Source organism: Astatotilapia calliptera, chromosome 4 (assembly GCF_900246225.1).
Source record: "Astatotilapia calliptera chromosome 4, fAstCal1.2, whole genome shotgun sequence".
In the NCBI taxonomy this organism is placed as follows: Eukaryota; Metazoa; Chordata; class Actinopteri; order Cichliformes; family Cichlidae; genus Astatotilapia; species Astatotilapia calliptera.
Window position 1 is genome coordinate 31,969,724 of NC_039305.1, and position 26,500 is coordinate 31,996,223.

Genomic DNA, 26,500 nt, shown 5'->3' on the forward strand with positions numbered 1-26,500 from the left:
GTACAGTAAAAATGTTTTATGTTTTCTCCCTAAAGTGTAAATATCTGGTTACAAATGTGAATATCCTGCTGTGTACTGAAATCCCTCTTGTTTTGCATAGAAATATACTGAACAACATACAAAGCATAATATATAAAATAACATTTACCTGAGTTTTTTCTTTGAAAGAACCCTCTAATGTCCATTCTTATATTTCAGTACATAACTGAAACCGAATTAGTCGGGGAGGGTAAGAACTGAAAATATGAAATAAACACACGTAAGCTAAGATTCTCTAAAAATAGCATTTGTTCGGCTTTTCATTTCGCCATTTGTTGATTCACTTGAAGAGCAAGTAAAATAATATTGGTCAAGTGATCAGTTTCATATCAATCTTTCGTGATGCACCGTCACATTTACATTATTTGTACGGTACGAATGATTTGCTTTGGTACCTGCTCAAACTTAAGCTCTCCTTAGTATGGCTGGCTCCGTCTCTCCAACAGTGCACTCACGGGCAGCAGCTCCCCCCGCCCCCTCGCTCAGTCGCTTAGTGCCTGAGCTTGGATCATACCAATATCAGGGGGGGATTCACGCACAGTCGTAAATTCCCACAGTGTGCACTATGTGCTTCGAATATTGTGTGTACTTTTTGTTTTATACAGTTGTCAGCCAGGCATCTAACTATGAAAAAATTACACTCCAAAATACCCCGGGCTTCTGACAAAACAACCCGGGCTTAAGCCCCGTAAGCCACCCCCACGCTCCGCCCCTGCATCAGAGGATGCGGGGGAGGGTTTGGTGGTCCTGTAGTCTGTGATGGTCTGGAGTCCTTGCCACATGCGTCGGGGGTTGGAGTTGGAGAAGTGTTCTTCTACCTTCTTTTTGTAATGGTGTTTGGCTTTTTTGATGCCCTTCTTTAGATTAGCCCTGGCTGTGCTGTAGGCATGTGCATCTCCTGACCTAAAGGCGGTGTTGCGGGCCTTCAGGAAGAGACGAAGATCCCGGTTCATCCAAGGCTTCTGGTTGGGGTACATGGTGATCCGTTTCTGGGTGTAAAGTAAAGTGTGCATGTTAGTCCCCGTAGGGATATAGTTCCTCTGCATTTAACCCATTCACCCAGTGAAGCAGTGGGCAGCCACCAATGCAGCGCCCGGGGAGCAGTGTGTAGGGACGGTACCTTGCTCAGGGGTACCTCAGGGTAGCCGTTCAGTGGAGTCGAACCACCGACCTTCCGATCATGGTGCCACCACTCTACCTACTGAGCTATCCCTGCCCACTGTCAGGTGGTGACACTGTCTGTGGTTTTGGAGATGTAATCCAGTACAGATGAGGCGTACTGGTCCAGGTCTGTGTGGGTGAACATATTCCAGTCTGTTGGTGTGGTTGAAGTTCACCTTTATGTGCTGAAGGTGAAAACACTGAGCAAAGGGAGGAGTGTATGATCTGTAGATACTATGGAAGCTGAAGATTGTACCTGACACCGTTTGCTGCTGCCACCTTCTGGCCTTCAGGTGCTCTGGACGTGCTGTTTTTTGTCCTACAGCTTTAAGAGGCTCTGTCTCGGCTCTTAGTTGTTGGCACACCTGTTCACCATAAGTCATCACAGCACAGCTCATGGGCTGGGCTCCTCCAAAGGTAACCACCAAGCTGATGTTGGTTGGAGTTGTTTTATATGTTTAGATTAGTTTGTTGTCTCCTGCATGCTGTCATCTGCTGCTCTCCCTCAGGTATGTTCCCAGCTCAGGTGTGTTTGTGAGGGAGTGTTAGGGACCCGCAGAGACACTGGAGACAATAACTTGTACGAGCACAACTAAACTCATGGCTGCTGATCATTTAAGGTTTACCTTCAAAGTAGGAACTGCTGTCCTCCCTTAAACTGTGTGTACAGTGACTGGAGAACAATCCTCAGTGCTGGCCTACACCTGGGACACTGCAAACCAGGGTGCTTTGCTAGAAAGCAAGTTCAGCACATGCAGGATGTGTTTCTGATGTCGCGGTTTTGCAATCTAGCTTTGAGCACATTCATGGTTCCTTTCATCCTCGGCACCAGTTGCTGCTTGTTGGGAACATGACCTCCAACTATCTGTCCACTAACTCTTGGGAAGAGCCCATCAGGATGCTTGGTGAAAAACCTCATTTTAAAAACAGCCCTGCACACTGTTCCTTCACCGTGACCAAAGAGTTCCATGATTCCAGATGCTGACAAGTAATGTCGCTCGATTGTAACAGATCAAGTAGTGTAATTGTGTTTGTGTGCAGTTCTTTATTTATATATTTGTATTGTCCGGGCATACGAGCACAGCTAAACCTACAGCCGCTGATCATTTAACCTTTAGCTTGGCTTCCCAGTTAAAGTGTTTACAGAGAGGGAATGATTGAATCAGGGTGTCATTTCTCATCTGCACGTGTATGTTGTCCATGCTACCTCAGAGATATTTCAAAGGAAAGGTTAGACCTGTCTCCTTGAGGGATTATTTAAAGCTTCAAGTCCTCTGATCCTCCGTCTTGCCATCAGCTCAGTTTAATCTAGACCAGGCTAAAAGTTTATTATCTTAGGACGGTCTAAGTCATCTGGATGTAAAGTGACTTTAATGTGCATTTCGGCTCCGGAGCCTAATAAAGCTCTTTCCTGGCAGGTGTTGGTGAGTCGAGCAGTCTGACGGAGGAACGTAGTCGGCCATCTTGGAAAGAAGAAAATGTTTTCTTCACACACGGTGAGAAAAACATCGTTTTTATAAATCATGAGTCCGAACATTTTACAGACTTTTATACGTGAAATTGTTCGTAGTTTATAAACACATCTGGAAGTGCCGTGCAAACCAAGGCCGAGCTGCTTTTAGGAAACGTGAAAAGTCTATCAGTACAACTTTCATGAATGATCATCATTTATTGTCATTATATCATTATGATTATTGTTAACTACCACCCTTTAGTAATTATTTACAGTTTTCCAGAACATGAGAAACAAAATGCATGTTAAGAAAAGAAAATAGTAAATGGAAAGACGAAGGCTTCAACCTCTTAGACCTTTCCTTATTTCCACTTTGTAAATGAGGACTGTATGCAAGAGGTGCAAGTGCACGGGTGAAGTCGCACTGTCCCCTCTGCATTTGATTGTCCCTCGTTGGGTCGGGCGTAAAGACTGAGCAGGGCAATCAGCTGGTAGAACCGATGTCCACAAGATGCAATCAGCGATGCACTTGTTTAAATGTATTTTATGCAATAATACAGTCTTTCTTTTCCAAAACGCATCCAAACAATTTACAACACAACAGGTTACTATTATGGGCATCATCCAACAAACAGGTTTCTTATCGAAGCAGAGAGGCCGGCACGACAAAACAAGATTTAACTCAAACACTTATTAAGCTTCTGACTCCCTGCCTGTGTCTTTGTTGCTGTAGGAACAAGACGACAAAGAGAGCCCAACACCTCAGTGCTCTCAGTTGGCTGAAGATGCTCACTCAAGTGCAAACTTACTTGAGCACTACAGGTGTGATCAGTGTAACAAGAAGTTTCATGCCCCGTGTCACCTCAGAAGACACCAGCGCATCCACAGTGGGGAAAAGCCCTTCAGTTGTGACCAGTGTGGAAAGACTTTTACTTGGAAAGGCAACTTAAAAACACATCACCTCAGCCACAGCGGCGTCAAACCATACATGTGCCACCAGTGTGGAAAGACATTTAGTTTGATGAGCAACTTGAGAACTCATCAGCGCCTACACAGAGGAGTCAAACCATACGCATGTAGCCAGTGTGAGAAGGCTTTTACTCAGATGAGCTACTTAAAAATCCATGAGATGGTCCACAGCGGAGAAAAACCCCACACATGTGAGGAGTGTGGAAAGGCTTTTAATTATAAGAGCAACTTAAAGAGACATAAACTGGTCCACAGTGGAGTTAAAGCACACAAGTGTGACCAGTGTGGGAGGGCTTTTGCTTTGAAGTCGAGCTTGGCGACACACAAGCTGGTGCCGCATGTGACCTTTCTGGGAAAGCCTCCAGCCAGCGACCCCAGAAACACGCCAACAGACGCTGATACGTGATCGGTGCAGCAGTTCAGTTTACACAAACTCGAGCTTAAGTCAACCCTACACTTACTGACCATGGACACGCACCAGTGTGACAAAGCCTAGAACCAGTTTAGAGGTAATTCAGTCAGTTTTTTTAAACAAGCTAATGTGTATATAAAAGATTTGTTACTGGTAATACAGCAAAACTTTATTGTAGTTTTTAAAGTTCAAGTTAAACCATGTGAAATAAGTTGGATAATACACGGTGTTACATATGGGACACAAACGCAGCGTTTTGGGACAACATGGTTTCTGTTGGGTTTACACAAACTGTAAAAATGTTATTACGATGTTATTACAATGTTATTACGATGTTATTACGATGTTATTACGATGTTATTACGATGTTATTACGATGTTATTACGATGTTATTACGATGTTATTACGATGTTATTACGATCAATGTTAGCTCTACATGGGTGTTAGATTTCAAAATAAAATCCTTTTAAACGATCGTCTCGTTTCATTTATCACCAGCAGAACAGTCTCCAACAGTGTCCAACTTTATGGCTCATAATGGGCAAAGACGCGGCTACAACTTTGATGCTAATCTGAAGTGAATAAAACTATAATAGGACATGAAATGCATTTAGATCTGTACATATGCTGTAATGATCACATGATGTGGCGCCATCCTTTCTGAAATTAAACCGACAACAGATTTGTTGTCTGGGGCATTTAACACAAACTGATTTGAATAAAACGACATCATGAATGCAAAAAACGATGCAGCTGCATTCATATTCATATTTCCTCCTCGGTTCCAACTATTAATACAGAAATGCAAATGCATCATTCTTTTCTTGAAATTTAAACACAGGTTTATAAACTGTCTCAGCAGTTCTTAAGTACATTTAGTAAAACAGGTAAACACTTACTAAAACACAGTCATTGTGTCCTTACATGCTGTCGTTTTAGCAGACTCTCAAACCAGTTTCAGTCCAGTAGTGTCCGTATCACTGCCGCCCAAAACCAGTATCACGAGCTCAGTGTGTCACATGGCCTTGCTTGACCAGATGGTGCTATTCAAAATGTTGCCAGAAGGGATAATGAGCATCACTCTCATGCCAACAGTTATGGCAAAGATTTTATTCTGCGCGTTTGATCTGAGACACAACTGGTTATCCATCAAAGTTCAACAGTTTAAAGTCCACAACTTTCCACACTCTGATAAGCACATCCCAGCGGTGACCGCCCCGCCGGTTCCCAGACTGCAGCCTTGGCGTTCGCTCTGGGGCTTATTTTTAGCTACACACATGGCACTTTTCCATTTTATCATTCTTTATTAAACATCTTACAAAGAAGTATTTAACTTTAATTAGTTTTACCAGAGTGTGCATGTTTATGGATGTTAGAGAAAAATATAATATAAAATAAAATATAAATATAAGGTGCAGATACTGCACATCTGCACCCCCCAACAGGTCACATGTGCATATAACCAAAAGTCAAATACAGAAAATGATCCTGCTACTTTGGCCCTAGTGCAACTCTCTGTTGGTCTTTGGTTTAAACTGCAAGAGTGGCTACAAATCTGTGGTTAAGCTGCACTTCCTGCTGTTTCTCCCTCTGTACTCGTTGCTCTTTAGGTCAGTATGTGGTAGTTTTCCATGTCCCAGTGGAGATTTCCTCTCGTGCAAGCTTTCCTCACGCGCACACTGAGCCCTCATCCTTTCTACACAAAATTCGTTTGTCTACTTCATAAACAAGACTAATAGTCAGCAAACATCTTGGCTTCACTTGGATTCTCAAGTTTAAAATACATGGAAAGTTTGGGAAACTATGGTTTACCCTGACGGGAGCATGAATGTGGACAGCAGCGGTGGCACCGAAATTTATTCAGTATTTGCTGAGGCATCAGATTCTCGACAGCTGGCAGTAAAGAAAGAGTCAGGAGGCTGGGTGTAGTGGACACCGGTATATGTCTAAGCACCGACCTGGCAGATCTGATTACAATGTTAAAAACATAGAGCTTAACCCTCATCAGTAACATGACAACTGTAACATGCTGTAAGTATGAGCACTTTTATGAAACTTCACTAAAGTGTATTATTGTGTTGTCAAGCTTGAATGCATTGTAAGTGAATGGGTTCTGTTTGTTCAGCTACAACTGGGAAGAAAAACTTTCTGACCAATAAGGTGGAGACGGTGGCATACTTGTGTTGTATCAGCCTATCGGAAGGTTTTTGAAGGTCTGATTTCAAGATATAACACTGGGACAGATGATAGTTTAACAAGGCTGTAGCAATATTACTGTTGTTATTGCTAATGACTGTTACGTGTCTCTGCTGGAGCAGACCTAGAGTAGATATTATGTTTTGTCTGTCCCTGCTCTCATGAACAAGGCATCTTTCAAACTGCTTGAAGGAATTTCTTCAGTTTCCGTAAGGATTTTGCCAAAGTTTAAGGTCATCCCAACACTGCGACACTCATTCTGAGTTCATTTGTGAAGTGTGACAGAACTTCACACAAATGCCAAACAGGACAACAGCAAGTTAAAACAATGCTGAAGTGTTTTTATTGTATGACGAGCAGAAAAGAATTTGAGGTTGCAACGTTATCCTTGTTGCACTGCAATCTTGGGATGTGAGAACCTGAAAGCCTGAAATCTGTACCCCATCCACAACACACCTTTTCTCTGTACTCCTCCCCAGCACCCTGCAGTCACATGCGCCTGCAGGTAGATAAAAACCTCAAAAGAGACACTGGTCGCCATTCTGCTCAGAAGCTTTTCAGGAGCTTTCAGAAGATTCACGAGTTCAGGCGTCTCCACCGTGCAGACATACAGGAGCAGGTATGGACCTCTCACTCGCTACAAAAACATCTGAGCTGTATTCGGTGCAATACTGTGAGCCAGTTTCTTGTTTAGAGTGGATGTTTCAGGCTACAGCAGCATTACAGTAACTTTTGTGCATTTTTCCTGCAGTAATTGTGCGTTTACAAACACATTTCAGCAGCACATGCAAACCATCACAGTATAAATGCAGCTCTCTGTTTCCATATTTGGCAACCTTTGGTCTTCCACAACAGCTCCAGGACGGTGTAACCAGGGCAACAGAGTAATATATTGTCCTAAAAGGATAATATTTTACCAAGCCTTGCAACATGCTGCAAATAGTGACGCGCTAAATAGCATGTTAGATAAACTGCCAAAAATACATCCAGAGGAGCAGGTGTTTGGTCTCTCACTCTCATGTCATGAGCTCTCAGCAGATGGTGGAACATGAGCCGCTTTGTTTTGGACTAAACTCCATGTTAAACTGGACTTTATGACAGAGAAATATGGAGTGAAAGGAAAGGCCTTACTTCAGCCTGCAAATCGGTTTTTAATGCACAGGAACTGGAAATTATTAACCTGATAACCTGGGAAGTCATTAGCTTACATACGTGTAAAATAAATATGAAATCATTTGTAAGCGTCAGTGTTTCATGTGATTTCTAAGTCATTTTTAACATGTGACCTGTTTGGTGTAGGATGCATTTGGTGGGCACTTTGGGGCTTTTTCTGACCTTGCTGCATCTCTTTTAACTCGCTGCTGCTGGGAGCCTTTAACATCAAATCCTTCGGAGACACCAAAGCCTCCAACACCACTCTGATGAACATCATTACCAAGGTCTGGGACTTTTCCCTCTTTGGTAGATATGACAGTTTGTACAAAATGTTTACATCCACCCATTTGTAATGCAATTTGGGTCAGAGTGCTTTCAAAACCAATCCAGAAGTGTTATCTTGTGTGTGCGTTTTGAAATAGTTTGAACTGAATTTTGAGAAATGCTTTGGATGATTTGGCCTGTTGCAGAAGTAAACCTGAATATTCCCAGAATATTCCCACCTCTATGCTTAAGGAATGATCAATGAAATAACTGGATGTGCAACAGCTGTAGCGTTGCCTTTACAATCTAAAGCTTAACACATGAATTTTTTCGTGCAAGGTAAAATATAAACAAACGTGATGTTGCAAGATGGACAATCAGCTGATTCATTTTCATTTTTTATTTGTGTTTTGCAGATTGTCCAACGCTATGACGTCATTCTGATCCAAGAGGTCAGAGACAGTGATCTCTCAGCAACCCAAAAACTCATGGAGTACGTCAACAAGTGAGTCCACACAGTAACAGTAACACTGAGCATGAAATGCAAACGTATGGAAACATAAAAGTGTGTGTTTGTTTCCCCCCAGAGATTCTCCTCAGTACAAATACATCGTCAGCGAGCCTCTCGGTGCGAGCACCTATAAAGAGCGATATCTCTTCCTTTACAGGTGCACCACGATGAAAAAAATAAGTCTCTACTCTACACACAGTGAAATGATATTTATTCAGTTCAATTTTATTTACACAGCGCCAAATCACAACAAGAGTCGCCTCAAGGCGCTTTATACTGTCAGGTAGACCCTACAATAACACATACAGAGAAAAACCCAACAATCAAATGACCCCTATGAGCAGCACTTTGGCAACAGTGGGAAGGAAAAACTCCCTTTTGACAGGAAGAAACCTCCGGCAGAGTCAGGCTCAGGGAGGGGCGGCTGTTTGCAACAACACATGGTTCGTTGCAGTGATGCCGTGTAAAAAGCATTTTTAGTTCTTGCTCTAAATATGTATTTTGTAGAAAGGGAAAAAGTCTTTTTCATGGCAGAATGTGAATAGTTTGATTGTTTTCTTTGTTTCTTAAAGCCAAACAATTTAACAAAAATAAAAATGACTTGTTCACGTTGCCCGGGGTTAAAGTCAGGATTGGTGTTGGATCATCATCATCACTTAGACCTCAGAGGGTTAAAGAACCTCCCATAAGTTTCTCAAATAACCATTCAAAACAACTTGATTAAAAATTTATATTTCCAGCATGTTTGTAGTGTTTGAGGCATGTTTGAAGTAATTTAACGGCAAATCCTCCGTCTTTGTTCTGGCATAAACATACATCTTATACACACTCAGAATTCAGAAGAAGTGATTTAAAAAAAGGGGAAAAGCAGAACTACAATAAATTTGTCCCGAGAAGCAACTGGACATGTTTAGAAATGAAGTACACACTGGCAGCAAATGAAAAGGTGGTGATTTTCTCCACAGGGAGGCGCTGGTATCGGTGGCAAAAAGCTACACCTATGACGACGGCCCGGAGGAAACTGGACAAGACGCCTTTAGCAGGGAGCCGTTTGTCGTAATGTTCTCCTCCAAACACACTGGTAGGTGCTGTGGCTCGAGTTATACAGCTGTTTCTGCATCACACTGATAATGATGTGGATCCTCATTCAAACATTTGTGCGTGGTAGTTCCTGGGACATGTTAGTCACTAGTCCTTTATCATTCTCATGCGGTGTAAGCGCCTCCGTCACTGTCAACACTCCTTCGTTCCCTTCTCTTCTGTAGCTGTGAGAGACTTTACTCTGATCCCTCAGCACACCTCCCCAGAATCAGCTGTTCGGGAGCTAAATGCTCTCTATGACGTGGTGGCAGATGTCCGCGCTCGCTGGAACAATGATGTATTTACAGCCTACAAGTAAAAATCATTTATTTGGTGGAAAAACACACATTCGGTAAATGCGACTCACACTACTCTCCCTGCAGGACATCGTGCTGCTGGGTGACTTCAACGCAGGCTGTAGTTATGTGTCCGGGTCTGACTGGCAGCAGATCCGCATCTTCACTGACAAGACTTTCCATTGGCTGATCACTGATGCGGCCGACACTACCGTGTCGCAAACTGTCTGCCCTTACGACAGGTAGACAGATTGTGGCAGGTCGTTCTGATGTGTGCACGCAAACTCTAAACTCTAATCATCTTTCTGTGTTTGCAGGATTGTGGTCACTGCGGACATGATGAGAGGAGTGGTGAAAGATAGTGCGAAGGTGTATAACTACATGACGGACCTGAATCTCAAACAAGATCTGGTAACAGATGAATTTCAATCCTTATCTCTGTAAGAATTCATTTGAACTAAAAAGCACAACCTGCCTCATTCCCCGCTGACACTAATGGAAACATCAATATAAAAAGTTAACATAATGTTGTATTCACTGCAACTGAGACCATAGACTCATCAGCAAAATGTTTACTGAGCTCCAATCAGAAGAGAGGCATTCTACACAAAGGGCAAAGCAGTCGCCCCATCAGAAATCATGCAGTTTTAAAGCACTTTTGCTTTTTTAATATCAGCTTTGAGCTACAGAAAATCGAGCAACTTTGTAAAGCAGTGGCTGTAGTAACGACCACAGAGATGCAAACAAAATCATAATGCAGTGTATACTGTAGTGATGGCATTACCATGCAGGCACGTTGAGTTTTTCAGCACTGGAAAGAAACCTGTGGAAACTGAAGCCGTCTGCAGCACAAACTGTGAGCCACTAAAAGAACGGTTTCTCTGTCTCTCAGGCGTTGGCTGTCAGCGACCACTTCCCCGTGGAGGTGAAGCTGAGCGGTTAGGCTCACGTTGCTTGAACCGTGACTTCCACAAGCTTTCCACACATCGTGCTCAATCTGCAGCCAGCACAATGATCATTCAGTTGGGGACTACTGTCAGCCACAGCTTCATGAAATGCAAATGCACAATAAAGCCACTAAAAGAATTTCACTGAAAACTTGTGTGTTGTAAAGAATTCGGCTTCTTGTTGCAGTGGAGCACATTTGTCTGGAACATTTACTGAGACCCTTTGTTGATTTGGAAACCTTTAATAACGCGTTTGTATTTTATTTCACTTCTTTTGTCTGCTTAAATGTCTTCAGAGTTTAAAGTTTTTTAATTAATTTCCCAAAACAGCTCAAACACACAGCAAAACACTAACCTGCAAAACTGAGCCAAAAATGTTGAAAAAACATAAAAGAGCGGTAGAGTAATACATCTGTAGGGGAGACCGGGGATAGTTGTCACATCTTTGACATTTCTGTCTGTAAATTGGAGCTCTTTTAAGGTAGTGGATTCAAAATGTAATGCAAAGTATTTACATGTCTCTGCTATTAAATAGTGCAGCTACTTTCTCTGCAGCACAATTACCCATTACATGGTATGGCCTCAAACACGAAGAGTGAAATGTTACAATTAACCCCATAGTCTGGGTTAGTTGTAACATATCCTGGGGTAAAATGTAACAAAATGAAATAAGAGTACTAACAAAACATTAACATGTAATCTTTGTTTATTCAACACATGAATGCACTTAGAGCCATTTATGTAGCTGTGTGTGTGTATGTGTGTGTGTGTGTGTGTGTGTATGTGTGTGTGTGTGTGTGTGACAGAATGCAGAAATCTAGCTTTTGAACATATTCCAACCCCCCAAAAAAGACAAATTATGGAATTTTCTTGTTTCAAATATTTTTATTGAGAGCAAGTATCATGATTGTAGTTTTTACAAATTCACATAACATAACTTATGCTCCTTTTTTTCTCTAAACTAACAAGGCAAATAATAAACATCAACAGCAACAACAGAACAAACAAACAAAGAAGAAAAAAAAAAAACCCACAGTCACCCGTAATGGGTCCCGATCCCCCGGCTGTCGGCAAAAGGGAAGAGAAAAAAGGAAACAAAAATTTATATTTTCCCAAGGTATATAAGTAAAGGATGCCAAATTAATTCAAAATCTTTTACATTGTCATTCATACTATATCTTATTTTTTCAAGGTGGAGAGTGTTTATAAGTTCTGTAAGCCACATTTTTAATACAGGGGTCTCGTTGCCTTTCCAAAGCTGCAGGATCAATTTCTTTGCAATAATCAAAGCATATGCCATAAACCTTTTTTGAGAGTGTTGTAAATTTTGTGTTTCGTTGGAAATCCCAAAGATGATTACTGTCGGGTTTGGTTCAATCTTACTTTTAAAAATATTAGACATATAAGTAAAAATATCATACCAAAAACCCTGAAGCCTTGGACATAGTGCAAAACAATGTAACAGATTTCCATAGTGTATCTTGCATTTTTCACAGAGGGGGGAACACTCTGGATACATTTTGTGAAGTTTTTCCCTTGAATAGTGTAGTCTGTGTATAATTTTGTACTGAATTAAACAGTGACGGGAATTAATAAAAGGCGTATTTATGTTGTGTAAGGCCTCCTGCCAGAAATCTTCTGATAGGAGAGTCCCAAAATCTTTTTCCCACTCCTCTTTGATTGAAGTAGTTGAAGGTATACTCATCTCCTGTATTGAATTATAAAATAATGAAATTCTCTGTTCAAACCCCCTTCCATCACTAAGACATCTGTCCAAAGGATCGGACGATATGTTTTCAAATTGTGGCAGGTATGTACGGATATAGTCTCTTAGTTGAAGATATCTAAAAAAATGACTGTGAGGCAATCCAAATCTATCTTTTAAATGTTGGAATGACATAAAAGTATCATTTAGGTATAAATCTTTTAATTTACAAATTCCCAATTCCTGCCATATATTGAAAGCTCCGTCTACACATGATGGAAGGAAAGAGGGGTTAGCTGTAATGGATGTACACATTGATAGTTTTTTCAATTTGAAGTGCTTAATTATTTGTCTCCAAATTTGTACGGTATTATAAATCACTGGATTCGAATTGTAATATGAGTTTGTCAAAAGAATAGGAGAGAGTAGTATTCCACCAACACAGTAAGGAAGGCAATCCTCCCGCTCCATCTGTAAGCCGTTAGGGAGTATTGCTGTGTCATCCAATAGAAGGGAAATTATTCTTAAATTTGATGCCCAGTAGTAGTACATAAAGTTAGGTAGTGTAAGTCCACCAAGGGATCTATGTTTGCATAGGTGGTCTTTTTTTATTCTATGTGTTTTATAATTCCATATGAATGGCATAATGATGGCGTCCATCTTTTTAAAAAAAGATTTGGGGAAGAAAATTGGGATGTTTTGAACCAGATACAAATACTGCGGGAGGAATACCATTCTTATTGAATTCACTCTCCCTATTAAAGAAATAGGAAGTGTCCTCCAGTACTGAATGTTATTTTTAAGTTTCTCCAGTAAGGGAAGAAAATTCTCTTTCATTAGGGAGCTGTAGTTTTTTGGTATTGTAATGCCCAAGTAAGTGATTTTTTCATAGGTTATTTTAAATGGGAGAGATGTAAGCCATTGTTTATTCTCTAATTTAATGGGCAGTATTTCGCTTTTTCCCCAGTTAATCTTGTAGCCTGCGAAAGTACTGAATTTATCAATCACGGAGAGAATTGCTGGGAGGGATATTAATGGTTTTGTTATGTATAATAATATGTCGTCAGCATAGAGCGATATAGAATTAGAAGTGTATGTTGTATCATAACCGTGTATATCCATATGAGTTCGAATTGTCTGTGCTAAGGGTTCCAAAGCCAGGGCAAATAATAATGGACTAAGAGCGCATCCTTGTCTTGTACCTCTGCTGAGTTTAAACTGAGTTGATAATGTCTGATTTGTAAGAATTCTGGCTGTGGGATTATTATAAAGTAGTTTTATCCAAGAGATGAAATCTTGTCCCAGTTGAAATTTTTCTAGGACTGCAAAGAGGTAGGACCACTCCACATGATCGAATGCCTTTTCGGCATCCAAGCTAAGTATAAGTAGGTCCTGTTGTACCTTGGGGGAATAGATTATATTAAATAGACGTCGAAGATTATTAAAAGAACTCCTGTTTGGAATGAAACCTGTTTGGTCTGAATGCACCAATTTATCTATTACTGTATTAAGTCTACTCGCTAGTATTTTAGCCAGAATTTTTTGATCAGAATTTAATAGAGAAATAGGTCTATATGATCCCACTTCCTCCGTTGCTTTGCCTTTTTTTGGAAGTACTATAATAGTTGCTTCATTCAATGTTGGAGGTAGGGTGCTCATTTTGTATGCATGATTATATAATTTAAATAGATATGGACTTAATTTGATCTTAAAGTATTTATAAAACTCATTCCCTAACCCATCAGGGCCTGGACTCTTGTTGTTTTTTAGTAATCCGATAGATTTTGTAATTTCTTCAATTGTGATCTTAGCGTTCAAAATATTGGCATTTGTCTGGTCTAACACAGGAAGATCACATTTATCTAAAAATTCCTGCATTTCATTAGGCCCTGCAGTGGGATGAGAAGTATAGAGGGATTCATAAAACTGTCTAAAGTTATCGTTAATATCTTTGTGTGATGTGACCAGATTTCCGTTACTTGTTCTGATTTTATGAATCGCTCTATCATTTTCTAGTTTCTTTAGTTGTCTGGCTAGCAACTTATGGGGTTTATCCCCAAATTCAAAATAGTTCTGTCTCACAAAAGTGAAAGTTCTATTAATATTAATAGATAATATTTGGTTTAGTTTATATTTTAGTGCACAAATAGTATTATACTTATCTAAAGAAGGAGCCATTGCATTATTGACGTCCAGTTCGTGGATTCTTTTTTCTAAATTTAGCTGTTCTAATTTATTCCTGTTGTTCCGTGACGCTTGATATGATATTATAAACCCCCTGATATAAGCTTTAAACGTTTCCCATAGTATATCTGGAGAGGTCTCAGCATTATCGTTTATATCAAAGAATAAAGACATCTGAGAGTTTATATATTGTTTAAATTCTGAATCGTTCAGTAATTGTGGGTCAAATCTCCAATTTCTGTATGTTTTAATGGGGTTACTAAGTGCAAAGGAGCAAGTAACGGGGCAGTGATCAGAGATAATAATATTATGATAGGTTGCATTTCGAATTAGGGGGAGCATTTTTCCATCCACCAAAAAATAATCAATCCTTGAATAGCTATTGTGTACGTGGGAGTGGAAAGAATACTCTCTGCCTGATGGATTTAAAATTCTCCACGCATCACAGATATTCATATTCTTCATATATGTTTTAATAAAATTACTGCTTTTACACGGTGTGATTTTTTTGGACAAGGATTTATCCAAATATGGGTCTAATACTAGGTTAAAGTCACCTCCAATTATTAAATTACTGTTGGGTATATCCGCAAATTATGGAATTTTCTGCAACTGAATATTTCATTAATTTTGGTTGGTCTTCCTTGAGTTTGGCCTCATTGGCTCAGTGGGCATTATAACCTACAACTCTTGCACCAACTTTGAACATAACAATGAAGCTGAAAAAATGTAGTTGTGCACCAGCATCGCAATTCCATTACTTTTTTTCATGGCTTACCTTGGTGTGGTTTGCAAAGTGCTTCAGAAAGATGAGGAAATCTGTTTCTTGCACCCATCCTGATTTATTTCCACTACCAGTGCTTCCTACTGGTCCATCTCTGACACAGTGGTCTGCATAATGTATGTGTGGGAACACAAACAGTGGAGGAATTGTGTTGCCAATGGCATTAACCGCATATACAAATGCGACCAGTGAACCTCTCTCTGCTGATGTCGTTGCCCCAACTTGTTTAATATAAGTTAAAGTAATAGTGTGGTAAGTTGTAACATCTGCGTTATTGTTACAACTGACCCCGACTGTAGCTGTTACAACTGACCCAGACTCCTATAGCCATGAACTAGCTAACATTACAGCCAACGGCTAAAACACTAGCACTAAAGACCTACACAGAATATATCCCCATAGACATACAAATAACACAATTTAAGTTTGATGAGTTTAACTGCAAAGCAGATAATGCTATTAGAAATTGAAATAAAGTAGAAAAACGTACTTTTTGGCATACAAATTACTTTTTTTCATGTTAAATTGTCTGTGTTTGACAAAATGTGCTGATTTTTCACATGTGATAGCAGAACTGAGTTGGGCATGCACAGGATGAGTCACATCATTTGAAACTTAGCCCTGATTGGAGAAACTGGAAGTGTTACAACTGACCCACGTTACAACTATCCCCGGTCTCCCCTACACAAAAGAAGAAACAATGTATTCATTAAAGATTATTTTCAGTCATCTTCAGTTACTCCTGTAAAGCTGAAATGTGTTCACCACATATGTTAACCTGTGATTTTTAAACACTGAAATGGAAAATCAGGTTGTCTGCATACAAAAAGCTAAAGACGCCTGGGAAATAGAGACACTAGAGTTTCTAATAGCGTCCAAGAGAAGTGTGCTTGGAGAGACGATAGCTGACTGCAGCCTCAAGATGGCAGTGATGTAGAAGCACATCACTTATGCTTTGGTATAACTGACTAGACAAGCACTGCTTGTCCTGGCTGAACAGTTGAGTTGGGGTTGCTGTAGTTCAGTTCTACTAATTGGAAGGTTTGCAGTTCAATACCAAGCTGCTGCAAAATACTTAGCCTCCCCCCCGAGGATGTAATATTAAAGTGAATACACGTGCTGATTTCATCTCTTTACATGAAAGAACATTTACTTTTCCAGGAGTCACATTAGTGACTTGTAGCTTTAGGCTTAGTAGACGACTCACACATTGACAAATCCAAACACATTTGAGGGTAATACTCTTAAATGTGTAAATGTAGTGCTCAAAGAAAACAGGGAGCACCACAGCAGAGGTCATTCATGTCTGTCACACACAGGACGTGACAGTGAAAAGTGTGGAGACACTGCACACCTGAAGTTTAGCCGATTGTGTTGCGCTGACACTCAGGTCCTTTTGAAGTGTCGTATATTGATTCAATTGTCCAAAACACAAACATACAAAGAATGAAAAATGCTCCTTGTTATAAGAATGCAAGATTCATTTTGATTTGGTTGTCCGCTGAATTTTTAACTCCTGGCTGACCCTTAAAAATGCATCCCTTTAGAGCCCTGGGGACCAAAAATGGTCCCGCCCCAAAAGTGCAATAAAAAGATTATATATTCATATTTTTTTCCACTTTAAATTGGTCAGTCTTTTAAAACTACTTCTCCCTGAAATATTCATATAAAGTTTTAATTCGATTTTCGTTGTTTTAACCCTTTAAATCCCAGTTTTATTACATGAGCGTCCTGTTTTTTTAGCCCCAAAAAACTAAATATTTTCCAAATAAAACATTTGAAGTAATATTTGTTTGTTATTATAATTAGGCCTTTAGATGGACCAAAGATTGGCACCAACATTCATTTTGATTGCCTTTTATTTTTTTTGCAGGAGCGCATTTCATAAAATGAACACACTATCGGTCCTAATCGACCACGCCCAAAAAAGTGCTATAAAAAATTTATATATTAATATTTTATTCCACTTTAAATTAGCCAATCTTTTAGACCTACTTCTCCTTGAAATATTCATGTCAAGTTTTAATTACATTTCGCGGATTTTAACCCTTTATATCCCGGTTTGGTCACATGAGCGCACTGCTTTTTTTGCCCCAAAAAACATAAAACTTGAATATTTTCCAAAAAAAACATTTGAGGTAATATTCAATTGTTATTATAATTAGGCCTTTAGATGGACTAAAGATTGGCACCAACATTCATTTCGATCGCCTTTTATTATTTTTTTCAGGACCAGAAAATGGTCTCCAGGTGGCAAATGCTTCTCCTCTAGGCCGAAATAAGTGCATCTTCCCGGGGTAAGTCGCGACGATGACCGGGGCACGATCACCGGGGACTCCTTTTTCCAGCCCACACGTCCGATACCACGTGACAACAAATACGTCATTTCCTGTTGACTAAAAAAAAAAAAGCACCCTCTAATGGTCCTAGGGACCGAAAATGGTCCCGCCCGATCAGCGGGCGAAGCCGCTGCTGCACGCCGGAAATGAGGCTTCATTTCCCGCAGGTCTGTCCAAGCAGCCCGCTGTTTTCCAGCAGGGATCAAATGTGGAGCAAGGGCGCCACCCGGTGGACAAATAAAAAAATTACAACTCTAAGGCTCATAGACCAAAACGAAACGGAAACATAAGTAATCACCAAGACATTAACGGTAATAATTCTGCAGTGAAAAATAGCGTTTATAATGGAAGTCAATGGGTCAAAAATGGTCCCTAGGGCTCTAAGAGGATGTGTATTGTTAGCTTAGCCACTGAAGCTAATTTAAGGAAGTCAGACTTGAATTTTGAAATGAAATTATGCCAAACTTTTTTTTAGAGAATTTGGCTATATTCCATTCAACACAGTGCAAATGGCTTGTAACTGAAAAACTAAAATGTACAAAAATGGTCCCAGGGCCTCTTAACATTCTCCACTGTCATTTGAATGTAGAGACGTCTGAGTTACAGAGATAATGAATGAGAACCACACGCTTTAATCCATTTAATGTATGAATCCAGACATTTATTTGGATATTTCACAGTAAAAACCAAACATTTGTTAGAGATGACAAAGGCTTTGCCACATTTAGATGCACTAAAGGTCAGATTTGCTGTTAGTCCTTCATATGTGAGACTCTTTTGCAACAATTAGCAGTTTGCTCGTGTAAGCATACTGCAGGTAATGCTGAGTGATGGAGAAGGCTCGGCAGGTTGCCCGAGTGTACGGCTCTTCAAACCAAAACAAAAAGTCACACCCTAACCTCGAGTGTTTTTATTAACACCTTGAGGGGTAAATGCTGGGTTTTATCCCCCAAACATGTAGACTGCTCACTGCCTGATGTCAGATCACATCTGTAGCTGGTGCTACAAAGTGTGCAAACATGTTTCCCCTCTCTAAGCCTTTCTTCTCTTAAGCATCTCCAGATACATCCCCAGGGACTTCTGAATAGAGTCCTTGGTGATGAACTTGACAAAGTTATTGACATCAGCCTCTCTGTTAGCCGCCAGCTTGTCTATGGTTGGCTTCCTCATCATGGACTTTGTGAGCTGTCTGGCGTGATCTGCAAATGAAACAAATGCACATGTAAGGAAGCTGTGCATTCATATACAATTTCTTCTATGAATACTGACATGGGCTTCAATTCATTGCAAAATATATTCAATTGCAGCACTATTGTGGAGCACCTTTTATTTCTTATGTGGGAAAGTGACATTTCTAACAGGTGCTGAAAGCTTATGCTCTTTCTCTGCCTCCTGCACATCCTGCCAAGTACCAGGATGTACTAAATACTGCTGTACAGATGGAAATACACCCATATTGACACTTCTCAGGTACGAGGTTACATCTCCCTACATGCGGGTTCGTGGCACCTCACCTTAAAACAAACATACACTGATAGCAGCTCATTTTTTTCCTACCTGCCTTGGAAATGTTACCTGCAATTTTATTACCCAAATGGTAAATGGACTGGTTCTTATGTAGCGCGTTTCTACTCATCTGAGCGCTCAAAGCACTGATGAGGCCAATCACCGTGATGTCATCTGCAAACTTAATGATGGTGTTGGAACCATCAGCAGGTCTGCAGTCGTGGGTGAAGAGGGAGTAGAGGAAAGGGCTCATCACACAGCCTTGTGGTACACCGGTGTTCATTGTGATGGTAGATGAGCAGCGGTTATCCAGCCGGACATGTTGGGGGCGGTTGGTCAGGAAGTCCAGTAACCATTTGCAGATGAGGGAGCTGATGCCCAGGTCTGTCAGTTTCCTGATGAGTTGTGAGGGGTGGATTGTATTGAACGCTGCACTGAAGTTTATAAACAGCATTCTGGCGTAGGTGTTGTTGTTGTCCAGGTGTGAGAGGACAGAGTGCAGTGCGATGGAGACTGCATCCTCTGTGCTCCTGTTCTGGCGGTATGCGAATTGGTGGGGGTCCAGGGTGGGGGGGAGACAGGATTTGAAGTGTGCTAGGACCAGCTGCTCTAAGCACTTAGTGATGATGGGGGTGAGTGCTACTGGGCGGTAATCATTGAGGCAAGATGGGTTGGAGTTTTTGGGTATCGGGACGATGGAGGTGGATTTGAAGCAGGCCGGTACCACAGCGTGGGCCAAGGACAGACTGAATATGTCTGTGAGCACTCCTGCAAGCTCCCCAGAACACGCTCTGAGAACACGCCCGGGGATGCCATCAGGGCCTGCAGCCTTGTGGACATTGATCCTGCTCAGCACCGCTCCTACATCGGTGGGGGAGAGAGTCAGAGGTTGGTGGTCTGCTTTGGTTGTGGGGTTCCCTCGCTCAAAACGAGCATAAAAGTTGTTGAGCTCATTGAGGAAGGAGACATCAGAGCAGAGGAGGAGCCAGACATTTGAAACACCCGGGGCTTAGCCCTAAAGGGTAGTATGCATGTGGGATCTTTTTTTTTTTTTTGAGGGGGGGGGGGGGGGGGGGTGTAGAAATGACTGAAAGATTAATAGGCTCTGTTTTGAGTTTTGTTCAAAAAAGAATGACTTCATATAGGGAAATATATATATCACAAATGCAGGACACCATAAACTAGTTTTTTAATTAAGCAGCAAGGCGGAACAAACTCGGGGCTGTATCAAGACACAGGGACTGAACCCCAATTCAACCAGACCCAGAACTGATCCAGAATTAAAACAGGACTACAACAGTTCAAAAGCAGGATTACTGAGGACTTAACCAAGACATAACCACAATCAGAACTAGATGATAGTAGCACTAAAAATCATCATAGACCTGCACTACACTTATTTATTTAATTCTACCAAAATATTTAGATTGAGAAAAGTTTATATAATTATTCAGCCTTGTTGTGCAAACAAGCCTGCATAACTTAATAAATATAGAATTTGAAAAATAGCAAACCTAAAAAGAAACACTAGGTACGAGATACATGAGTACCTATGATACGGTGATACTTTTAGTAAGCAACCATTTGACTAACATGTGTCTCACCTGCTCTTGTTCATCTCTGTTCTGTCCTCATTCTCCATCTCAATCTCTGCTCCTCTCTCTCCCTCTTTGTGCTGACAATCATCAAATATACAGTTGAAACCACATATTTACAAACTCTTCAGATCAAAACACAAACACTTTTTTAATTGTAACATCAAATCAGACTAAATGTTTATTTTTTTAGATTGATAAATATAAAAACATATTTGTTAACTTTAAGAGTAAAGAGAGAAACTGTCTGTGTTTTTTAATTGCAAATGGCACCAAATTGTATTCAAACTTGAGCCACACTTATGGAGCTCCACGATTCTTCTCCTGGTGTTTTGGTTGATATCTCTTGATTTTCCCATGTCACAGAAACAGGCTCTGTGTTTTGCCTTATATGCATCCACAGGTGTGCCACCAGTTTACTCACATGGACTCTACTAACCTATCAGAAGCTTCTTCAGCTCAGAATGGAATCGTCTGGAGTTTTCTTATTAATTAACAATAAACTTAGTGTACATGTACTCCTAAATTTAATGAAAGTGATAAAAAATAGACAGCTCTGTCTCTCTTTATTCTGACATTTAACTAATTCATAATATATTTCAATATTTATCTAAAACAAAAGTTTACTCTAAATTGATGTTGTACAGTAAAAATGTTTTATGTTTTCTCCCTAAAGTGTAAATATCTGGTTACAAATGTGAATATCCTGCTGTGTACTGAAATCCCTCTTGTTTTGCATAGAAATATACTGAACAACATACAAAGCATAATATATAAAATAACATTTACCTGAGTTTTTTCTTTGAAAGAACCCTCTAATGTCCATTCTTATATTTCAGTACATAACTGAAACCGAATTAGTCGGGGAGGGTAAGAACTGAAAATATGAAATAAACACACGTAAGCTAAGATTCTCTAAAAAATAGCATTTGTTCGGCTTTTCATTTCGCCATTTGTTGATTCACTTGAGGAGCAAGTAAAATAATATTGGTCAAGTGATCAGTTTGATATCAATCTTTCGTGATGCACCGTCACATTTACATTATTTGTACGGTACGAATGATTTGCTTTGGTACCTGCTCAAACTTAAGCTCTCCTTAGTATGGCTGGCTCCGTCTCTCCAACAGTGCACTCACGGGCAGCAGCTCCCCCCGCCCCCTCGCTCAGTCGCTTAGTGCCTGAGCTCGGATCATACCAATATCAGGGGGGGATTCACGCACAGTCGTAAATTCCCACAGTGTGCACTATGTGCTTCGAATATTGTGTGTACTTTTTGTTTTATACAGTTGTCAGCCAGGCATCTAACTATGAAAAAATTACACTCCAAAATACCCCGGGCTTCTGACAAAACAACCCGGGCTTAAGCCCCGTAAGCCACCCCCACGCTCCGCCCCTGCATCAGAGGATGCGGGGGAGGGTTTGGTGGTCCTGTAGTCTGTGATGGTCTGGAGTCCTTGCCACATGCGTCGGGGGTTGGAGTTGGAGAAGTGTTCTTCTACCTTCTTTTTGTAATGGTGTTTGGCTTTTTTGATGCCCTTCTTTAGATTAGCCCTGGCTGTGCTGTAGGCGTGTGCATCTCCTGACCTAAAGGCGGTGTTGCGGGCCTTCAGGAAGAGACAAAGATCCCGGTTCATCCAAGGCTTCTGGTTGGGGTACATGGTGATCCGTTTCTGGGTGTAAAGTAAAGTGTGCATGTTAGTCCCCGTAGGGATATAGTTCCTCTGCATTTAACCCATTCACCCAGTGAAGCAGTGGGCAGCCACCAATGCAGCGCCCGGGGAGCAGTGTGTAGGGACGGTACCTTGCTCAGGGGTACCTCAGGGTAGCCGTTCAGTGGAGTCGAACCACCGACCTTCCGATCATGGTGCCACCACTCTACCTACTGAGCTATCCCTGCCCACTGTCAGGTGGTGACACTGTCTGTGGTTTTGGAGATGTAATCCAGTACAGATGAGGCGTACTGGTCCAGGTCTGTGTGGGTGAACATATTCCAGTCTGTTGGTGTGGTTGAAGTTCACCTTTATGTGCTGAAGGTGAAAACACTGAGCAAAGGGAGGAGTGTATGATCTGTAGATACTATGGAAGCTGAAGATTGTACCTGACACCCGTTTGCTGCTGCCACCTTCTGGCCTTCAGGTGCTCTGGACGTGCTGTTTTTTGTCCTACAGCTTTAAGAGGCTCTGTCTCGGCTCTTAGTTGTTGGCACACCTGTTCACCATAAGTCATCACAGCACAGCTCATGGGCTGGGCTCCTCCAAAGGTAACCACCAAGCTGATGTTGGTTGGAGTTGTTTTATATGTTTAGATTAGTTTGTTGTCTCCTGCATGCTGTCATCTGCTGCTCTCCCTCAGGTATGTTCCCAGCTCAGGTGTGTTTGTGAGGGAGTGTTAGGGACCCGCAGAGACACTGGAGACAATAACTTGTACGAGCACAACTAAACTCATGGCTGCTGATCATTTAAGGTTTACCTTCAAAGTAGGAACTGCTGTCCTCCCTTAAACTGTGTGTACAGTGACTGGAGAACAATCCTCAGTGCTGGCCTGCACCTGGGACACTGCAAACCAGGGTGCTTTGCTAGAAAGCAAGTTCAGCACATGCAGGATGTGTTTCTGATATCGCGGTTTCGCAATCTAGCTTTGAGCACATTCATGGTTCCTTTCATCCTCGGCACCAGTTGCTGCTTGTTGGGAACATGACCTCCAATCTGTCCACTAACTCTTGGGAAGAGCCCATCAGGATGCTTGGTGAAAAACCTCATTTTAAAAACAGCCCTGCACACTGTTCCTTCACCGTGACCAAAGAGTTCCATGATTCCAGATGCTGACAAGTAATGTCGCTCGATTGTAACAGATCAAGTAGTGTAATTGTGTTTGTGTGCAGTTCTTTATTTATATATTTGGATTGTCCGGGCATACGAGCACAGCTAAACCTACAGCCGCTGATCATTTAACCTTTAGCTTGGCTTCCCAGTTAAAGTGTTTACAGAGAGGGAATGATTGAATCAGGGTGTCATTTCTCATCTGCACGTGTATGTTGTCCATGCTACCTCAGAGATATTTCAAAGGAAAGGTTAGACCTGTCTCCTTGAGGGATTATTTAAAGCTTCAAGTCCTCTGATCCTCCGTCTTGCCATCAGCTCAGTTTAATCTAGACCAGGCTAAAAGTTTATTATCTTAGGACGGTCTAAGTCATCTGGATGTAAAGTGACTTTAATGTGCATTTCGGCTCCGGAGCCTAATAAAGCTCTTTCCTGGCAGGTGTTGGTGGGTCGAGCAGTCTGACGGAGGAACGTAGTCGGCCATCTTGGAAAGAAGAAAATGTTTTCTTCACACACGGTGAGAAAAACATCGTTTTTATAAATCATGAGTCCGAACATTTTACAGACTTTTATACGTGAAATTGTTCGTAGTTTATAAACACATCTGGAAGTGCCGTGCAAACCAAGGCCGAGCTGCTTTTAGGAAACGTGAAAAGTCTCAGTACAACTTTCATGAATGATCATCATTTATTGTCATTATATCATTATGATTATTGTTAACTACCACCCTTTAGTAATTATTTACAGTTTTCCAGAACATGAGAAACTAAATGCATGTTAAGAAAAGAAAATAGTAAATGGAAAGACGAAGGCTTCAACCTCTTAGACCTTTCCTTATTTCCAACACAGCTGATTTAAATGGTTAAATGACTTCCAGTTCTCCTGGTAATGAACTAATCAATTGATTCAGGTGTGCTGACCCAGGGTGAGATCTAAAACCTGCAGGACACCGGCCCTCGAGGCCTGGAGTTCGACACCCCTGGTCTTACACCAAGGACTAAATGGTTCATTTTTGGCTCGCTGCACTGTAACAGGGACGGGGTGATTTGCAGAGCACTTTGTAAATGAGGACTGTGTGCAAGAGGTGCAAGTGCACGGGTGAAGTCGCACTGTCCCCTCTGCATTTGATTGTCCCTCGTTGGGTCGGGCGTAAAGACTGAGCAGGGCAATCAGCTGGTAGAACCGATGTCCACAAGATGCAATCAGCGATGCACTTGTTTAAATGTATTTTATGCAATAATACAGTCTTTCTTTTCCAAAACGCATCCAAACAATTTACAACACAACAGGTTACTATTATGGGCATCATCCAACAAACAGGTTTCTTATCGAAGCAGAGAGGCCGGCACGACAAAACAAGATTTAACTCAAACACTTATTAAGCTTCTGACTCCCTGCCTGTGTCTTTGTTGCTGTAGGAACAAGACGACAAAGAGAGCCCAACACCTCAGTGCTCTCAGTTGGCTGAAGATGCTCACTCAAGTGCAAACTTACTTGAGCACTACAGGTGTGATCAGTGTAACAAGAAGTTTCATGCCCCGTGTCACCTCAGAAGACACCAGCGCATCCACAGTGGGGAAAAGCCCTTCAGTTGTGACCAGTGTGGAAAGACTTTTACTCGGAAAAGCAACTTAAAAACACATCACCTCAGCCACAGCGGCGTCAAACCACACATGTGCCACCAGTGTGGAAAGACATTTCGTTCTATGGGCAACTTGAGAACTCATCAGCGCCTACACAGAGGAGTCAAACCATACGCATGTAGCCAGTGTGGCAAGGCTTTTACTCAGATGAGCCACTTACAAACCCATAAGATGGTCCACAGCGGAGAAAAACCCCACACATGTGAGGAGTGCGGAAAGACATTTAGTTTGATGGGCAACTTGAGAACTCATCAGCGCCTGCACAGAGGAGTCAAACCATACGCATGTAGCCAGTGTGAGAAGGCTTTTACTCGGATGAGCCACTTAAAAATCCATGAGATGGTCCACAGCGGAGAAAAACCCCACACATGTGAGGAGTGCGGAAAGGCTTTTAATTATAAGAGCAACTTAAAGAGACATAAACTGGTCCACAGTGGAGTTAAAGCACACAAGTGTGACCAGTGTGGGAGGGCTTTTGCTTTGAAGTCGAGCTTGGCGACACACAAGCTGGCGTCGCATGTGACCTTTCTGGGAAAGCCTCCAGCCAGCGACCCCAGAAACACACCAACAGACGCTGATACGTGATCGGTGCAGCAGTTCAGTTTACACAAACTCGAGCTTAAGTCAACTCTACGCTTACTGACCATGGACACGCACCAGTGCGACCAGTGTGACAAAGCCTAGAACCAGTTTAGAGGTAATTCAGTCAGTTTTTTTTAAACAAGCTAATGTGTATATAAAAGATTTGTTACTGGTAATACAGCAAAACTTTATTGTAGTTTTTAAAGTTCAAGTTAAACCATGTGAAATAAGTTGGATAATACACGGTGTTACATATGGGACACAAACGCAGCGTTTTGGGACAACATGGTTTCTGTTGGGTTTACACAAACTGTAAAGATGTTATTACGATGTTATTACGATGTTATTACGATGTTATTACGATGTTATTACGATGTTATTACGATGTTATTACGATGTTATTACGATCAATGTTAGCTCTACATGGGTGTTAGATTTCAAAATAAAATCCTTTTAAACGATCGTCTCGTTTCATTTATCACCAGCAGAACAGTCTCCAACAGTGTCCAACTTTATGGCTCATAATGGGCAAAGACGCGGCTACAACTTTGATGCTAATCTGAAGTGAATAAAACTATAATAGGACATGAAATGCATTTAGATCTGTACATATGCTGTAATGATCACATGATGTGGCGCCATCCTTTCTGAAATTAAACCGACAACAGATTTGTTGTCTGGGGCATTTAACACAAACTGATTTGAATAAAACGACATCATGAATGCAAAAAACGATGCAGCTGCATTCATATTCATATTTCCTCCTCGGTTCCAACTATTAATACAGAAATGCAAATGCATCATTCTTTTCTTGAAATTTAAACACAGGTTTATAAACGGTCTCAGCAGTTCTTAAGTA

At 41.2% G+C, this 26,500-nt stretch overlaps 2 protein-coding genes and 1 pseudogene across 4 annotated transcripts; all 3 read left to right on the forward strand.

The window, feature by feature from the left end:
* The first annotated feature begins 1,545 nt into the window (after positions 1-1,545).
* Positions 1,546-4,373, forward strand: LOC113021463 (zinc finger protein 525-like). 2 transcript variants are annotated; one of them, XM_026166177.1, is made up of 3 exons: positions 1,546-1,617; positions 2,619-2,696; positions 3,387-4,373. In XM_026166177.1, the coding sequence occupies exons 2-3, from the start codon at positions 2,679-2,681 to the stop codon at positions 4,026-4,028; spliced, it is 660 nt and encodes a 219-aa protein (XP_026021962.1). In that variant the 5' UTR covers positions 1,546-1,617; positions 2,619-2,678; the 3' UTR covers positions 4,029-4,373. The 2 variants fall into 2 exon arrangements, with proteins under 2 accessions (XP_026021962.1, XP_026021961.1); XM_026166176.1 differs by having other exon boundaries at positions 1,568-1,709.
* A 2,337-nt stretch (positions 4,374-6,710) lies between these two features.
* Positions 6,711-10,635, forward strand: LOC113021456 (deoxyribonuclease-1-like; annotated as a pseudogene).
* A 12,141-nt stretch (positions 10,636-22,776) lies between these two features.
* On the forward strand, positions 22,777-26,011 carry LOC113021462 (zinc finger protein 525-like). Of its 2 annotated transcripts, none has more exons than XM_026166175.1 (4): positions 22,777-22,857; positions 23,856-23,933; positions 24,835-25,112; positions 25,281-26,011. In XM_026166175.1, the coding sequence occupies exons 2-4, from the start codon at positions 23,916-23,918 to the stop codon at positions 25,642-25,644; spliced, it is 660 nt and encodes a 219-aa protein (XP_026021960.1). In that variant the 5' UTR covers positions 22,777-22,857; positions 23,856-23,915; the 3' UTR covers positions 25,645-26,011. The 2 variants fall into 2 exon arrangements, with proteins under 2 accessions (XP_026021960.1, XP_026021959.1); XM_026166174.1 differs by lacking the exon at positions 22,777-22,857 and adding an exon at positions 22,864-22,949.
* The last annotated feature ends 489 nt before the right edge of the window (positions 26,012-26,500 follow it).

Coding starts and splice junctions, on each gene's coding strand:
- LOC113021462 (XM_026166175.1), top strand. Junction 25,113..25,280: donor TGCCACCAGTGTGGAAAGAC/ATTTCGTTCTAT, acceptor GTGCGGAAAGAC/ATTTAGTTTGATGGGCAACT.